Source organism: Cydia pomonella, chromosome 7 (assembly GCF_033807575.1).
Source record: "Cydia pomonella isolate Wapato2018A chromosome 7, ilCydPomo1, whole genome shotgun sequence".
Classification (NCBI taxonomy): Eukaryota; Metazoa; Arthropoda; class Insecta; order Lepidoptera; family Tortricidae; genus Cydia; species Cydia pomonella.
The window spans coordinates 17,223,881-17,242,321 of record NC_084709.1 but is presented as its reverse complement, the minus strand read 5'-3'; the positions used below and the strand labels follow the sequence as shown (position 1 = coordinate 17,242,321).

The window sequence follows — 18,441 nt, the reverse complement described above, 5'->3', positions numbered from 1 at the left end:
TTATTATTTTTTATTACCTGATTACATGTGCATTTATTATTTATTCATTGAGTACTACCAAAAAACTCATCGATCGAGTACAAAGCGTCAATTTCAAGTTTTGCTTTTATTTGACGTACAAAAGAATTATAGCTTGAAGCCTGCTTAATTGCTGGAGGGATTGCATTATAAACCTTAGTACCAATGTAGTTAGGACATTTTTTTGCTTTGACGAGTCGTGTGTGCGGCAAGCTCAGCTCATGTCGCCGTCGGGTAATGGAACCGTGCGCATCAGCGTTGGTACGGAATAGATGAATGTGTTTTCTGACGTACTTGGCCAGTTCTAAGATATAGAGACTGGGTACAGTTAAGATTTTGTGGTTTCTGAACAGGTCTTTTGCAGGATGATCCCAACTCACACCTGCGATAATGCGCACTGCTCTTTTTTGGAGCCTGAATACTCGCTCGCGTTCAGCAGCCGAGCCCCAAAGGTCAATTCCATATATTAAAATAGAGTTAAAATAACCGTAATAGGCCTTTTTTACGTTAGTAGAACTGAGGCACGGGCGCAGTCTGCTAAGAGCAAAGCAAGCAGAGGACAGTCGTTGACATACGGTGTCAATATGGGATGCCCATTTCAATCCAGCATCAATGGTTAGCCCCAGATACTTTACATGGTCGACTTGAGGTACAGGTTGTCCATTGCACATAATATTTAATGCGAGATCACTTGAGCAACGCAAACTAAAGTGAATAATGTGTGTTTTCTCCACATTTAGTACCAAGCCATTAGCAGAAAACCAGGATGATATTTGATCCATTACTTCTTGTAATTTCGCTTTTAATAGAGTGTACGTCTCAGCCGCGACAATGACGCACCCATCATCAGCAAATAGAACAACTTCCGCCAAGTCTGAGGCTGAGGTAAAGTCATTCATGAGCAAAATGAACAGGTTGTTTCCCATTATAGATCCTTGAGGGACAGCGCAGGGGCCTAGTTCTAGTAGGTCAGATTTTGCTCCCTGTACCGACGTGAGTTGTGTGCGCGCCTCAAGGAATGATTCGATTACTCGGTGGAAGTTACCAGTGATTCCATAGTGGTAAAGCTTTGCTAATATGAGCGGATGACTTACGAGTTCAAAGGCGCGTGACAGATCGCAAAAAATCGCTGCCACCTGGCGTCGTCCGTCTAGGTGACCCATTACTCTGGCTATTACATCACGCGCCGCGTCTATTGTTGACCGGCCAGGTTGATAAGCGTATTGTTGTTTATTTAACAATTCGTTATTATTGAAAAAAGACATCAGCTCATCGCTTAGTAGTCGCTCAAAAACTTTTGAAAATATGGGAATCAATGAAATTGGTCTATAATTTTTTAACACATCTTTATCTCCTTTACCTTTGTACACTGGCTGGACTTTGACCCTTTTAAAGTTGGAGGGATAAATGCCATCTGCTACGCAATAATTGAATAGTTTAGTGAAAATATCTATAATGAATGATGGAAGTATATCAAATAACCGTGTCGACATGTCGTTGATATCTGTTGAGCTTTTACGTTTAATATTTTGGACAACTTTTGCTACTTGTTGGCGGGAAAAGCCCTTGAAGTGAAATTCGCGTGCATGCCGCTTAACGTGCTTGTTAAGATATTGAAACGCTAAGAGGATATCAGTTTGAGCATTAGAGTTACTATTTGCATCAACATAAAACCGGTTTAGGTCAGTAGCTACGGCGGCGCATCGCTGTACCTCACTCCGACCAGCCGATTTGCTTATCAGTATTTGGAGCGCATCGCCTTTGTTTACATTCTTACCGGTCTCGGCTGCGATGACACGCCATGACGTACGGCTGATGTTATTACTGTTGGCTATTGATTTATTAATACAATCCCTCCGAGCTGCACATAGCTCGTCAAAATATGCAGTTTCGATTTTTAACAGGTCTTGAGGTAAATGACAATCGTCAGGGTTATTACATATTTGTGTTTTAATGCTTCGCAAATGTGAGCGTAAGACCTTTACGGAGTCATTCACCCAAGATTTTCTTACACTCTTTTGGGGATACTTCCTTATGGGAAAATGTAGGTTGAAATAGTAGGTGATGATGTCAAGTACAGAGTTAACAGTTAGGTTTGTACAAACAGGTTTATTTAATACAGAATTCCAGTCATAATTAGTTAGGCTTAAATTAAATTGGTCTACATTGTAGCTAGAAAAAAGTCGTTTCCATATAATATTATTACATTGGTAAGTTTTGTCAATTTGAAAGGTTATAATTATACATTTGTGGTCAGATAAGTGCATTTCGTAAAATTTTGCGCTAACAATTTCATAATTTGACATGTTCGAATAAGCGTGATCTATGCATGACGCTCTGGTTTTACAAATTCTTGTGGGAAAAGACACAAGTGGCTTCAGTCCAGCTGACGTTACAGAATCGACTAATGATTTTTTCTCGGAAGTGTTAGTTAATAAGTCGATATTGAAATCACCTACAATGAGCACTTTATATTGTTTTAATGATTGAAGTTCAATTAACTGATTAAATTTATTAAGGAACGTTGAGAAGTTATTTTTCTCACCTGGTTGGGGTGGTGGTTTATACACACATATAACTATTATATTTAGTCCAACAAGTTCGATTGCACACGCCTCGAAATCCATTTCTTGACACAGGGCAGAGACTTCCTGGCGCTCTATTGTTAAAAACGAAGTCCTGGTGAAGATGCATACTCCACCGCCTCGATGTTTAGATCTGCAGAATTTGGCGCTAAGTTTAAAGTTTGTTATATTGATGGATACTATCTCAGCTGATGATAACCAGTGTTCTGATATACAGAGAATATCACTTCCTGTAAGGAGTTCGAGCTCACACTCTAATTTATAGGTTTTGTTTTTTAATCGATTAACGTTTTGATGAATTACAGTAATTTGTTTTGTGTAGATTATTTGTTTCGTCGTTTTGAGCCCACCAAATTGGCTGGTAGACGGCGTATACTTTGTGTTGTCATTGGACGGGTTATCCCGACATAGCGTTTGTTGTGGAGAATATTGTTGGCCATTGTTGGCACTAGTTTCGTTGTGTTGGATTCTGCTGTCTAGATGCAGCAGTGACGGGCGGGCTCGTCGCACGCCGGGCGCTGCGGCGAAACCACTCGCTGACTGAGATTCCCGGCGGCCAACTGCTAGGGTCCATGAAGTAATCATATTTCTCATAAGGTAATGTTATGGAGAAAGAGGCGTAGTACTTGTGTTTAAGGGTTATTTGCTCCACTTTGTATTCCTCACAGTCATTTTTCTTCTTCATGTAGCGTAGTAGGGTTTCTACGGTAGTGCCGGTTTTAAAAAAGCATGCATGGATGCGCTTCACTCTGTCCATTGTTTGTAAATCTGGATCTGCAGCTCCGGAGCCTTTTATTGCTGATCTTCGGATGCTTTTTCGATTTTTTTTCCGAGACCTCTGTTCTTCCCATGAATTGTCATCATCTTCATTTTCGGTGACGTCCGAGATGATTGTCATTGTATTTAAGGATTTTGGTGTCAGTTCAGGGTTAAATAATCTTGACTCCGTTTGTGAAGATATGTTTTTTTCTTCGGAAGATGTAGGTGGCTCACATTTCGCATTTACGGCTGTGTTCGCATCGATTGCATCTGTAGCCGTTGTCGGAGGCGTCGCGAGCGCATTCGATTTTCTACTTTGTGTAGCACGGTTTATCGCTGTAGTTGCGTTGAGGCGCGCCTGGCGCGCTGGACGCGGCTGTGGTATTGTCGGTGTAACGGTTGGTTTTTTCGGCTGAGCTTTTGGGGTAGATTGGTTTCCATCTATCTTGCATGTTAATTCGCGTATTAGCTGAGACTGATTTGATATTTTAGTATTTTGTTCACTAATAACGTTTTCTAGACATTTCACTTTTTCCATCAGGTTAGACACATTCTGTAACACTTTTTGCACATCACTTTCTATATTATTGAGTGACATTTTGTATGTTTACGAATAAAACCGCAGCAGCGTTCTGTGTCACGCGTCCGTACTGCCGCGGGTCGTGAGGCTGATTTGGATTTGAACATAGCCTATATCACTACCCCAATTCTGCCGAATTCAATGACACCAAAACCCGTGGGTACTGGGTACAAAACACTGGTACATTAACCAAGTGCAGTCGTGTTTGGCGCCAAAAAACTTTGGAAGGGTGCATTTTTAAAATGGTTGAGAAAAAACAGGTTATGAGGGGTGATTTGTCGATAAAATTTATCGTACTATATGTGGTTAACGGCTCCACTATACGTGCACAAACACATTTTATAAACGCTGCCAGTGCCGGATTAAGACATTTTGGTGCCCTAAGCATTTCTAGACCATGGTGCCCCCTCATCAAGATTACATTGAATTTTCTTGGTAAATTGAGTGACGTTTATTGCCGCATTACTTCTGAGAATAGAATTTTCAATCCGTCACATCATTTTATCACGGAAATTGACAGAACTGCAGTATGGAAAAGTAAATAATAAAGACTGAATCTTCACGGATACCGCGTTGTTCGGGAAATATATATAGGTCAAATAAATACTTAACTAAGTCGCTTGTAATAAACCTTGCGTAGATAGATAGATAGATAGATGTATAAATAGAATACTCTTTATTGGAACACCTCAGTAAAAAGATACAAAAGAAAATAAAAAACAAACAATTGATTAAATGTAGAGGCAGACAACAGGCGGCTACGTAACGACTTATATATACTTATAGTACGTTATTCTTTTGTTATATAATTTATTTCATTGTCAATAATATGATAATCCGACAATATGTACGAAACGGCAGTATTTAGTTCTTAAAGCTCTGCTTCTTCTGAACATTTTTTTATTCCACTTCATTTACTATTAAAATTGGTAACAAATTCTTAGGCAACTTGTCTGGCGCTATCAACTATCTCAAGTAAAATGTGGAGCCAGCGTGACTAAAATAAATATAAGTACTATTTTTTTATTGCTTTCCACAAAACCGGCAATATGTAGAATTGTGTAGCTTTATTTACAGAAATTTGGTTTCATATAGAGATTGGCAGTCATTGTTAATTAACTTCTCTCTGCGCCGAGTAAAATATAACCCGACCAAGTAATATATTGGCTATGCCATCCATATTTAACAAACAAATTTATGACGTTTTGTAACCTTCTTGTTTTGGCAAATATATACCGACACATCCGAGCATGCACATTGCGAAGGGTGGTATTCTGGTTTTTCATCTTTCCAATATCTTGGTCCAATGTGTATTTGCGTCTGACATTTTGCTTAATGAGAGAGTGAGACGCAATGCACATTGGACAAAGATCTTAGACTAGTGGAATATCACCCGAAAGGAAGAATTGAGTCACCGGGTGGCCCGGAGGCTCCGGGAAGTCCGATTTTTGCTCATAGCATGACCGGCTAGTCTCCGGTCCGAGCCCGCACCGGGCCACTACAGAGCTCCGGTGATGACGTAATGCTTTCCATAGAAAACGAAGCGCCGGAAGCTCCGGCCCGGCCCTGCCCCTGTGTAGCGTGAGTCAACCTTTAAGGTCAAGTGTAAGCAAATTCGAAGACCGTGCTTCGCATAAGTCCGGAGGCCAAGCCAACCATGGTCCAAGTGTAAGCGAAGACGTAAGACATAGGCAGTATTCCGCACAGGATTTTGGAACCTCTAGAGCTTTCCTGCGAAGCTCATTCATGTGAGGGCAAAGGCCGAGCTTCAGTAGGGGCTTAGCCATTGGCCATTGGTTTTTGTCAGAACAAGTACCAATGGCCACAAATGTTTTAAATAGCAAATTATTGTTTACGAAAACGGGACTTAATAGGGTAAGTTTTAAAATTACATCTGACCCGACGTTTCAAGGACGGCGTTGTCCCCATGGTCTCGGAGAAGACTGTGTAAAGTCGACATCATTATCTTGACGTTGGAGGTAATTTTAGAACTTAATCAAACGCGAATAAGTTCCGTTTTCTTAAATTATAATGTGTCACAATTAGGCCAATACAATTAGATTTTTTCGACCTAAAAATACGTGTAATCCGAGTTTGCTCCACTCCAGGAGGTGTGCATAAATGTTTCCTCTTTTTCAGTTTTTTTGCTTGTAAATCGAAAACGGTACGGCTGTCGGAAAATTTGTTCTAATTACAAGTATTATTAAAATTGATATCTGAGGATCCGAAATGTAATTTAACTAAGTTCTTGCAATAAAATATATTGATTGATTGATTTATTTAAGGTACCTTAATATGTATTCGTAGTCCTAAATTGTAAATTAGGTCGACATTTTTTATTTTTGGTAAAATCATGTTAATAATCCGAAAACGCTTTCTTACCAGTGTCTGATCCACTAAGTGCTATTGTAATTGATAGTGGGTTCCTTCTACATCGAGTGGTTTGGCAATCCAAAGGAAAAAATTATCTCCTAAGGATCCCAAAATGTATGCACACCTCCTAGGATAGAGCAAACTGGGATTACACGCATTTAGGACCAAATAAATGTATTAAAACAATTTCCAGCTTGCTGGGAATTAATTCCTCAAAACGCTATTTTTGGATATAATTTGATTGGCCTAAATCGTGAAGGTGTTTTTAAAGGCAAAGTCTAAGGCTGAATGCGCGGAGCGTTCGATCAGCGCTTACGGATGAGGCCAAAGGTCGAGCTGGAAGAAAGCAAGGCTTGAATTTGACCAATGGCGAGGTATGAATAGCTGGACGTCCGCAGCGTCAGATCGCGGCGCGTTATCATATAATACAACCAATGGCGAGGTGTGAGCAAGGCAGCCCAGCTGCGAAAGAGGACAGCATGGATTTGGATCCATGAGCAAGCGAAAGTGGGGCAGTTTGCATAAAGTAGAAGGCCTGGCGTCGCATGAGACCTAACGCCGAACTGCAAAAGAGTGGCTTGAAATCGAACCTATGTAATCACGGTCCGCCTGCTGCTCGGCCTTTGCCTTAATTCGAAAGCGCAACTTGATAAGATGCTTTTGTTTTTCGGCCTTCGCAGGGCCCTTTATTACACTTTGACAATTAGGTCGCAGGATCGCGGCTCTGCAGCAACTCGGCCTGGCCGACACATCTGGTGTGCAAGAGACCAAAATACGCTACAAAATCGGTAATCTACGTCGAGAAAATCGGTTGGCCACAAGCCCGACGGTAAGATTTTTTGGCCATGAGCTTTGATCAAGGTTGGAGATGTGCTTACGTGTACTCACTCTCTTACGACCCTTCGTTATTAGATGGGTACTTGCACACGTATCAAAAAGTTTCGTGTACATAAGTGTAGTACACTACGACTGCGATGCTGATGCAGCCTGCGCGTTTTTTTTTTCCTATGATTTTGGTGCCCCCCTAGACGTGGTGCCCTAAGCAAGTGCTTATTTTGCTTAATGGTTAATCCGGCACTGAACGCTGCGCTACGCAGTATGGCGTGAGCGCCCTTAACAAAAGATCCAGAGGGCCTACCGCGAACCACGTTCGACGTGTTGCCTCCCTGTCACACTTACGTACGAATGTACAATTGCGACAGAGGCAACACGTCGAACGTGATTCGCGGTAGGCCCTCAGGTTTCATAGGTAACGTCACAATTAATAGTAACCCTAGCTGTACTATACTTATTACTAGGTAAAAAAACAAGAGCATACTCTGTATTTGTACTATTTAGTACCTACTGGTACTTAAAGTTATTACGAAAAAACTTAACCCCTTCTGCATGATCATACAAAATCCTTACACTTACAGGATACATCATGCATTTATAAAGCAGCCCCCAGAATAACCACTTTTAATAGCTTTATTGGATCAATAAAATTTTAACTCTATTCATGGCACTAACTAAAATCAACACAGGTTAAGTAGCATTAAAACACACTAAGATTTAAGAAGTACATATTTTATTCAATAATCATTCTATATCATTTGTTTCACCAACTCCCATTGCACAAGCTAACATACTGTTTATGTGCCTGCCCTCTTCCGCTTTGAAAACATGCCCATTGGCCTTATCAACTAAATTCTTCACTTTGACTAAACTATCATCTTTCAACATGTCCACAAGTTGAAATGATACTAAACTGTAATCTTCAATTACGGAAACTAAAGCTTCATTTAACTTTTTGTACTTTTTAGTAAATGCATCAGTATCAAGACAATCAACCAAATAGTTCAGATCCAATACATCAGTGTAAAAGTCTATACCAAATTGCAATTTATCCATGTGTTTCTTAAGAAGGTCTACCTTAGTTAACAAATTAATATGTGGAAGTCCTATTTTCAACATGGCACTTAATGACAACATTAATGCAGAGATAAATTTTCCTGCGTCTGAGCAATGGTGGGAATCAACCAAGTGCACAACACACAACTGAAGATTACTTTGTTCAGATAGCTTGGAAAATATGTTTGATAGACTTTTATGGTGGCAGTACAATTCTACCTGTCCAGGCATGTCAAATATGAAATTAGTTGAGTTTTCTCCTTCAATTTGATTTAACAGCCAGTCTATGTTTTGTTCTAAAAATTCCATGCAATACAATAATGCTCCATTAGGTCCCAAGTTGTACTGATCCATAACTTCTTCAAGGACTATAAGTTGTCTGATGTCTATATCTGGCTCATAAGACATAAGTTCATTAGCAGGATCTAAGTTGACAATTACCACTTTTCTTCTGAACTTACGCAACAACTGAGACATTTTACAACAATATGTTGTCTTGCCAGCACCAGGGGGACCCAACACCAGTTGACCATAATACTTGTGGACAGGCTTAAATCTCTTAATGTTTGTTAAAGACATTTTAATTACCCTGATCCCTCCTAAGGTCTTGTACGATATCCACACAGGCCTTTAAAGTCTCAATATCATAGGACTTCAGGTTGATGAAGATGTTCAGTGGTTTAGTTATTTTGATGGCCTCTGCCAGGTACCTTGCTGCTACTTGTTGCTCCTCTCCTGTAGCACCAAAAATAACGTTTGTTGTATAAATATCACTACTCCCAAGGGGATTATGGACTTCATCTTTTTTTACTGTTAACATGCTGCCAATTTTTTGGTATTGTGATAGTATGAGCAAGGTTTTATCTGTGTACTCGGCAAGAACTACTTCCGTGGGCACATCGTCAATATCTGCAGCAATTGATTTGAATAGCAACTGTTGACTGTCTTTTTCTGGATGTTTGATAGTTAAGTTCTTCATGACATCAAGCAGCTCCATTACCACTGATATCTAGAATTTTAAACCGAGTCACAATTTTTCCAAAACTAGACAAAAAACGAATTGAAAGGAAGACCAAAACGAAAGTTGAGTTTAGTTTAGGTACGTTAACTTCATAATAAGTTATAAAATGGCATCGTCATAATAATAAAGTTTAAATGCGTACACACCTGAAATCGATTAGATTTTCTTTATATTAATGTACTTTTCAATAATGCGAAAGACGAAAAAATCCGCAGGCAAGTAGATAACACAAAATTATTTCTTCAAGCGAAGCAAAAGGTTAATTATTTATTTGTTGAAAAGAAATAAAGCTAAACTATCGGTGCATGCGAAATTTTGACAACTCACCTAACTCAAGGCATAAGGCACAGATAGCACAAAGGTATAAGTTTGAGTAAAACTTCCTGGACTCAAGCTCTTGCACATGCACATGAACTGGGCTGTTCACACGATGTACATTGGCCTCTCCAACTGGACTTCTTTCGATACCCCCCGTCAGGGGGGTATGAGCGGCCGCTTCCGCCTTCCGGCTGCGGCGGCTGTTGCGTACGTACGTAGTGCGTACTTCGCTCAAACATAGTCAGTGGAAAGGGGGGAATAAAATGATATCAACTAAAAACCAATCAGTTCATTTAAAACATTTATTAATTTATTAAACTTACTGGGTTGCGTTTTATAAATAAAGGCCTGTGAACTGTAATTGCTATTCGCCTCTCTTTCTAACATATTTGTTAGAGATAGACGACGAGTCTGAGTACTGAGTTTGATATACAAGGTGCCCGTGAGCATTGCGAGAGATTTTGCCGGTGCATTCCTGATGGCAAAAAAATGTATGAAATTCGACAAAAAAATTTTTTTTTTTCCTTTTTTTGAACACTCCTGTACATAAAACGTATTTTTTATTGATAAACACATAACCTAAAATTAACTAAAAAGTTTATTTATTTATTTGGGGGTAGCCTCTCGAATACATTTTTAGGGTTCCGTAGCCAAATGGCAAAAAACGCAACCCTTATAGATTCTGTCTGTCTGTCCGATTATGTCACAGCCACTTTTTTTCATTTTTCGATGTCAATCAATAGGTATGTCCAGACTAGACCACAAAGTGGCAATACCGCAGTCAAAAATGTGTTTTGTACCGACTTATGGCGATAGAATGATTTCAAAAAACATTAAATTAAATTTTAATTATCTCTGAAACTAGGCCTAATCCAGAAAATTTTATATGACATTTTAGTTTCTAAATATTACCAGGAATGCTTAGTTAAAATGTCTCGCAATGCTCACGGGCACCTTGTATATGTATAACACAACATATTACCAAATATTACCTTTAGTCAGACCAAGCTAAGTTGGCAGCGATTTTGATAGCCTAGATGGTGCAAGTGTAATTTTGAATCTCAAACTTCTATGAAATTATGACGTTTATTTAACAATTGCACTGTCTGGGCTATCAAAATTGCTGCCAATTTAGCTTGGTCTAATTCTAGCAATATAGCTGAAGTTAACAAAACTGGCAGCTTGTTATTACAATTTCAATCCTTTTGCTTAAAACATAAGGTCAATATTTAACACATTCACTGCCGGGAACCCACCTGGTGGGCGCTCGTGAACTTTGTTCAGATCTTTGTTCGGACAACTCGCTGGGCTGTTTGTTTTGTACGCAGCTATAGACCACCGGTTTCTGTAGTGCGCCGTTTTTTTGTCTGGCAGTGGATGTGTTAAGTGAAATATTTCATTACCTATAATGTAAATAATTTCAAAAATGTATCCCAAAGGCTATTAGGAAGATATCAGTTTTCTGCAATAAGACCACCTATTGTCTGCCTATCTATCTTATTTGAATTTACAAAAAAAATTACCCTTGATTATATAAAACATAAAGTCAATTATTTTCGTTTAGTCATGTGGATTTTTAAATGCTTATTGCAATCATGTTTACTCACAAACCTTTTGTTACAAATTTCGCATCCGAAAGGTCTCTCATTATTGTGGACTCGTATATGGGGTACTAAGTAATACTTCCGGTTAAAACTTTTTTTACAAATGTCACATGAATAAGGTCTTTCACCAGTGTGGGTTCTTAGGTGTCTTCTCAATTCATTCTTATTAGGGCACCGTTTATTACAAAATTGGCATTCAAATTCCCACCGTTGTTCATCTGTATGTGAGCATATCATATGTGCTTCTAAATTCTGTTTACAAGTGAAACTATTTGAGCACACATCACAGCTGTAAGGCTTGACTCCTGAGTGACTTCTCTTATGTCTGTTTAAATTTACTTTTTCTGTAAACTTCTTGTCACAAAGATCACAAGAAAAAGGTTTTTCCCCAGTATGAGTTCGCTCATGATTTGTAAGTAAATATTTTGAATTAAACGCCTTCTCACAGAACTCACATTTAAATGGCTTTTCAAATACATGTGTTTGCATGTGTTTAGAATAAGTACGGGAATTTGTAAACTGCATGCAGCAAATTTTACAAGCAGTCACTTCTTTATTTTTATTCCTTTTTTTCTTTATGCTAGATTTGTCTATATCATGAGTAAGCATGTGCATAGTAAGATTTGAATTATTGTCTAATATTTTCTGGCAGATTCTGCATTTAAGAAAGTTTTTGTTAATAACAAATTCATCCAGAGTTGGACTTGAGCATGATTCCTTGGTGATGCATACTTCTATCTGGCTGCCATGACTAGTAACAATATGACTATCTCCAGTAGCTTCAAATTCTGCATCAACTATTATTGATTCTTTCTTAACAGTCCCCTCTGTTAGACATGCCACTGTAACAAAAAAATACTTTGAGGTTGTATTTTAGCAGAGATTGAATACTCTTTTTTTTTATGGAGGATAGGCAGGTGTTTAACCACTTTGTATTCTTTTCTTACAAATAAATGGAATAAACTAGTATACAACTTTGTGTTTTCTATTAATATACTTAATGTATAAATTTGGATTATATTTGGCAATACATAATATGAATGAAATATTGAACATGCAGGGCGTTACTTGATTTTTAGCTATACTCGTTACAATATCTGCTACTTATTTAGTATAATGAATAAAGCTAACAGAAAATTTAGGGATCTCAAAAGTTGCAAATTAAATTAAAAAAACATTTATGTCAAGAAATTGGCATTACAAGAGAAGCAGTACTATGATCCCCAAATTATGGCCATTTGTATATAATTTTAACGATAAAAATAATTATTATAAAATTAATTATTATTAATGGGGCATAGTTGCTAACCTTCTATGTCTAAATTCTCTAAAGGTTCAACCTTGACATGGACATCGCACAGGTCTGGACGGAAAGCCCTTGGTCCGGTAGGATCCTCGGTCTCACACTTTGGTTCTCCTTTTATCGGCACAGTGGTCATAAAAGGTTTAGCCTCGTCTTCACTTTCTGAGCGCAGGAAAAACTCCATGACTGGCGCGGTTTTAGAAAATATTAGTTATATTCCTTAATTAATAATACCAAGTGAAGTGATCATGGTAAATGAACAATTTCTGGTAAAAACATTTTTTGACAAAGAACTGGGAACGAAAGACGCTGTTGTCAAATCAAGAAAACAAAAAACAAAACACAGAACAAGATGACAACGAAAACAATTCATTTGACAATGACATACATGCAATATTGCCAGATCATAACGGGACGACGAATTTCCAAAAAAGGGCGAATTAAAACGAGCACAAGGATTTATTGCCAAAGCGGAGTGAAAGGAATATTTGACCGCACCAAGCTCGTAATTAGATACAAGTCTTAATATGGTTTTTAATAAACCGTGTTGTAAATGCTACAACAGACGGGCGTACCGGAGTGAGACCTTGGTCCGGTCAAGCATACTCTCTTTCTCGCTCTCACTTATAGCTGCGTCCTTAGCGGACTACCCGCCACACGATCGAACAGGCCTTTAGTGCCAATTACATCCACACTTTATCAGGTCTGGGGGCCTACCGTGAAAACCGAAATTCAAAAATTGCGGGGATCTTTCTCTTTTACTCTCACTAAGTCTTAATCATAGTGACAGAGAAAAATGCCCGCAATTTTCGAACTTCGATTTTCACGTCTTAGTTTTTTTTAATACTACGTCGGTGGCAAACAAGCATACGGCCCGCCTGATGGTAAGCAGTCTCCGTAGCCTATGTGCGCCTGCTACTCCAGAGGAGATACATGCGCGTTGCCAACCCTAACACCCCTCCCTCCCTTCGTTGAGCTAGTGAGATTAAAAGAGAAAGATCCTAGCAATTTGTGAATTTCAGCATTTTACGTATCACTTTATTTGTACCATACTTAAACGTATCTGATATTTCCTGGCAGCACTGCTTCCCGTGCGTCATGCGTGCGTCGAAGTGGTTGTCAATTTTGACGTTTAGATTCTTTTCTTGTCAAAGTCGGCAAGATGGTAGTGTATTCTATTTTCTTTCATTTTTAATCCATTATAATCGTTGTTTTCTATGAATGAAATGTCTATATTATTGCGCAAAATGTGTCCTATTAAATGTATTCATCGAAAATACGGCATAGTTATTAGATGAGTGTGGTTGTTTACTTTTAACCTTCAATGTTTATTTCAGACGAAAGGTACGTCAAGTTTCGGAAAGCGCCGGAATAAGACCCACACACTCTGCCGGAGGTGTGGTAGATCCTCGTACCACATCCAGAAATCAAAATGCGCCCAGTGTGGATACCCAGCGGCAAAGCTCCGTTCCTGTAAGTTTCTCTCATTTTTTTAATACAAAGCTCGTGTGTTTTATGTATTTTATATCGTATGTTAGATGTACAGTCAGCACCAAATAGATAGTGGACAAATTATACATAACTAACCTTGTCACCATACAAATAAGGTTGTGTTCCGATATATTTTGCCACTTTGATCGTTACTATCTATTTAATGCCGACTGTACTTCATATACACTCATCTAAATTATTATTAAAACAACTAAAGAGTGCACATTAAATTTATAAACCAGGAATAATAATTAGTAAATTATCATCCTACACTGATTGAGGAAGTAATCTGCTTTTTGATTAATTCCTTGTATAATGTAGGTAAATCAACTGAGAGAACTATGCAAATGATAATGTCATTTTATCATTTGGTAAAAATTTCAGACAACCTTTCTTTCGTACAGTAAAATATCAGAAATCTAGCACTTGCATGGTCTGGTACACCTGGGTAGTCCAGCACTAAAACAAGGGTGTAAGGGATCATTCTATCACCAAATCTACTATGTCCCTTTACATTATCACTCTTAAATATGTTCATAAATGCCTAAAATCCATATAACAGTACAATTTTCTTTGAATTTAGGATATTAGTGTAGTGTATTGCTTCATCATACTAAAACATAAATATAATAAGCAGATTTGCTCTAACTTCCAGTCATCTGGCTTTCTTATGCCAGCATTAGTGCTGGAATGGTGAGATTGTACTGTACTTGTTTTTACTATCATACTCTCGAGATGTTTGATTGTTATGTACTTATCCATTTTTAATGCTTTAACTCTTCAGTGATCAGTGGGAAATAACTTCTAGCATGTGAGGAATATTATATCTCTTCAAAAAAGATACTTCAAAAATAATATGTACCAATTTAGTAAAATCCTGCCTATGTAGCTGTAGGTTCTGGTTTTTAATCTCATTTAGGGTGCTTGTGTGTGATGAATGTGACATTTGATTAGTTTACGAGTTGTAAAGGTTTTATAGAAAAAAAATGTACTTTTAATTCCATTCAAAAATGTAAAATCCTACTTAAGGTAACATAACTAATTATAATATCATTCATCATCATCATCAAAATTAATGAAAAAAAAATTTCATGCATTGCAATAAGTTTTATTGTATTTTGTGTGAATACAATAAAACATAGACATGCATGAGACTACTATGATAGTATTTCATAGAATAATAATTGTATTAAGATTAGAGCAGTATAGCCAGTATCTTTATTTGTTTTGTCAAAAGGCAGCAATCTGAACCCTATTACTAACTTTAGTATCTCAGTATCGACTTGCGGTCGGAAGTTTAAAACAAAACTCGGTTTCGCAAGTCACGTTCGAGCCCATACACGTTATAATGTACAGAATACCTGATTTGTCCGGGTGTCGCCGTCGACGGATGCGTCTGGGAGGACATCATCTATCTGTGTGTTAATAGGCATAGTCTTGAGAACCACTGTAGGTGTACAGAATTAATTTTCTCAGTGCGTTTTTCTATTGCCAGTACAGCAACAAATAATACAAAAAACAAAATCCAAAATTTATTTTATTGGTGTTGTAGATCTGTTTGATAAAATAGTTTGATGGCATGGAACCCTTAGGTGCACGGCACACTGCATCCGATTTGCACGTCGTTCTGAAGTTTTAGCGAGACAAAGCTATGCGCGTATTATAGCGACATCTCGCTCGCACGTCGGATGGAGTGTGCCTGTGCCATGCGCTTTAAGGTTAAAGTCCAACTCGCGTTTGGCCAAAATTTGTTAGGTACTTCATCATTCATTTTCATTTCTGTCAAAAATGTTTTGCTTCCACATTATCATATCAAAGTCGGTGCAGTTAGCTTAAAAGACAAGAGTTTTGTATTAAGTATTACATTTCGTCCACTGGCATTAAAGTCATGTTTGTTATCTATTGCAGACCACTGGTCAGTGAAGGCTAAGCGCAGGAAGACCACCGGCACCGGCCGCATGCGCCATCTCAAGATCGTCAGGAGGCGCTTCCGCAACGGCTTCAAGGAGGGCAAGCCCACCCCCAAGAAAGCTGTCGCCTCCACATAGACTTTTAAACATCTAATAAATTAAAAAAGTCACTGTCTTGTTTGATTTATGTTTAAAATTTTGTAGGGTAAATAAACAACTAAACAGTGATTGGCACTGAAATAGAGGATGCCCGGTAATGGATAACCTTATCACCTTAGGCTTCGTAAAAGTTTCCTGGTTAACGAGATACCTAATCGAACTTTTAGTAGGGAGCTATTAAATATTAAAACCACGAAACTCGCTAGACCTAGAAGTTCCTTTTCTCGACCAGCCTAAGGTGCCCTCGTGCCCTGTCGGTGGTGAGGTTATCCATTAATTATATACCGGACATCGGTATATTGCGATTCAGATCGGTGAATAGGATAGTTGTGCTATTTTTCATAGCCTGTGAGTTTTTTGTAAATCGGTAATTGGTCTTGGTCCCGTTTTACAAAAAGGTATTTTCTTCTAACTACCGTATTTGTCCAACGCGATCCCTAACCACTTCATATCTTAGTAGCACAATCTGATTAGGACCAAACTCGAAATCTCTGGAACAGTCATGAAATTTGGTATGTATATAAATTAAAGGCCTCTTATGCCCACATTTGACATTTAAGGACCTCGAGGAATAGCAGCCATCTTGGAAAATGTGTACCACCCAGGAAAAATTTGCGTTTTACTCAAAATCGACGTTCTTTATGAAAATATGGTGTAAGGCAACATTGAAGCTTCTTAAATTCTACACGAAAAAGTCCTGGATATCTTTGCGGAAAAAGTACATCTTGGTATAGAAAATTCTTGCTGAATCTATGTTTAGCGCTTATACACTTCCAGGGGAGATTCTCTTAATAGGAAACTCGGAGGAATATGAATTCAACTTTTAACTATACATTTGTATGTGATCTGCAGAAAGTAGGGTTATGGGTTTAAGTACTGATGATTCAGTACACTGGCTTAGGATACTGGACGGATTTTTAAAAATGACGTATCGGTAGATTCCTCATACCCTTCACAACCTGTTTACACTTGTTTTATTAAAGAAAAATGAAACCAACCGCCTTGAGAGGACTCCAAATATGAAATCATACTTTTTCTTCTCGACGCCTAAACTATTAAGCGGATTTCAATAAAATAGACCTCATTAGAGCCATAATTAGTAGACATGTGTAAGTAATGCGCGTAACATCACAAATGAGATATCACTCAAACGCGTAATATTGCATTACGCATCACTCCGAGAAACCAAGCATTACTTCAAACATCACTCGAGCACATGACTGGCCGAAGCGCGCGTAAACTCGTAAAGCATCAATATAGATTGACACGCCGGTAGTCGGTACGAAATATAGGGAGCGTGCATGAACTATAGGAGGCAGCACAGGAGCCGTCAGATTTTTGGCGCGAGGCGTAAATGTGATGTTTTTTTGTTCCGATGTAGCCCACAAGATGGCAGAACCTACTATGCACAAGAAAACACTTGACGTGTAAATGTGCCTGTTTATGGTTCCGATTCAGACCACAAGATGGCAGACCCTCCAACGCGCACGGTCCCTATACAATCCGCGTAATGTATAATGAGCAATGAGACGTGATGTGTGATGTTTGTTTGCCATGCTATCATTACTTTGCTATCCCGCTCGCACCCGCACTCACTCCTCGCTCGCTCTCATTCCGCAATGCTTTCGGAACACTTCGGATCGGTCCGCTCGGCCGGTCGGTAGCAGTCGCATTTGAGTTATTGCAAATTTCATTAAATTGATACGATAACGGATTTTTGCACCTGCAATCGATTCAAAACTGTAATGCGTTACCATAGGCTTACAATGTTTTTAGTATTTTACATATAAGGATGCGGCTAAATGATAATTCGCTTGCGAGTTTGAATTTGACGAACAAAAACGTATTTACTGTTTATTATTGTTGTGAAATGTTTGGTTTGGTTGAATTTCGCGGCAAACTAAATTAAGCACGAGTGAAGTTACTTATTTATCTTTAATTTAATAGTGAGCTAGTGTTTACAGTACATTCTCGTATCAGTATCATATCATAATTTTATTGATATACCCAAATAAAAATACTACCATGTGACTCTCGATGGCGTTATCTCATTAATTAACAGATATTTTCTTTTATTTTTTATCTATGATGCATATTTTACGGCTATAAAAATAAAAACATTAACAAAAACGATCTATCACATGGCGGTGACAAAACGCAATGCGAAATAGATCGACGCGCCGATATGATACGCCCTAGAGTCCAATTAGTACCACAGATTATTAATTAGTTACTATTAGTACACAAGTGCTATGCAATACAAAGTTACTAAAATTACCGGAGGAAAACTTTTTAGGGCTAAATAATGTGATTGCAAAAACAGATTTTAGGTTTTAAATGGGGTTCAAACAATAGTACCTTATTCAAGGTAGCTCGTGTCCAAACCATTCGCACAGGTCGTGCCTATGGCTACGATCCTCGCAAAACGGT

The 18,441-nt window shown here is 38.4% G+C and overlaps 4 protein-coding genes across 7 annotated transcripts; 1 reads left to right on the top strand and 3 right to left on the bottom strand.

Annotated features, from left to right (window-relative positions):
- Positions 1–7,865: 7,865 nt before the first annotated feature.
- On the bottom strand, positions 7,866–9,696 carry LOC133520019 (GPN-loop GTPase 2-like). 4 transcript variants are annotated; one of them, XM_061854266.1, is made up of 2 exons: positions 9,554–9,696; positions 7,866–9,214 (listed from the first exon to the last, which is right to left on the bottom strand). In XM_061854266.1, the coding sequence occupies exon 2, from the start codon at positions 8,782–8,784 to the stop codon at positions 7,894–7,896; it is 891 nt and encodes a 296-aa protein (XP_061710250.1). In that variant the 5' UTR covers positions 8,785–9,214; positions 9,554–9,696; the 3' UTR covers positions 7,866–7,893. The 4 variants fall into 4 exon arrangements, with proteins under 4 accessions (XP_061710250.1, XP_061710251.1, XP_061710248.1 ...); XM_061854267.1 differs by having other exon boundaries at positions 7,866–8,940; XM_061854264.1 differs by lacking the exon at positions 9,554–9,696 and adding an exon at positions 9,373–9,544.
- Positions 8,786–9,202, bottom strand: LOC133519506 (proteasome assembly chaperone 3-like). The gene has a single exon (XM_061853512.1). The coding sequence runs from the start codon at positions 9,200–9,202 to the stop codon at positions 8,786–8,788; it is 417 nt and encodes a 138-aa protein (XP_061709496.1).
- Positions 9,697–9,832: 136 nt separating the features above from the next.
- On the bottom strand, positions 9,833–13,128 carry LOC133520018 (gastrula zinc finger protein XlCGF8.2DB-like). The gene is made up of 2 exons (XM_061854263.1): positions 12,458–13,128; positions 9,833–11,990 (listed from the first exon to the last, which is right to left on the bottom strand). Exons 1-2 carry the CDS (start codon positions 12,633–12,635, stop codon positions 11,095–11,097), a joined length of 1,074 nt encoding a protein of 357 aa, XP_061710247.1. The 5' UTR covers positions 12,636–13,128; the 3' UTR covers positions 9,833–11,094.
- Positions 13,129–13,533: 405 nt separating this feature from the next.
- On the top strand, positions 13,534–16,023 carry LOC133520023 (large ribosomal subunit protein eL37). Its single transcript, XM_061854272.1, has 3 exons — positions 13,534–13,616; positions 13,789–13,924; positions 15,851–16,023. Exons 1-3 carry the CDS (start codon positions 13,614–13,616, stop codon positions 15,988–15,990), a joined length of 279 nt encoding a protein of 92 aa, XP_061710256.1. The 5' UTR covers positions 13,534–13,613; the 3' UTR covers positions 15,991–16,023.
- The last annotated feature ends 2,418 nt before the right edge of the window (positions 16,024–18,441 follow it).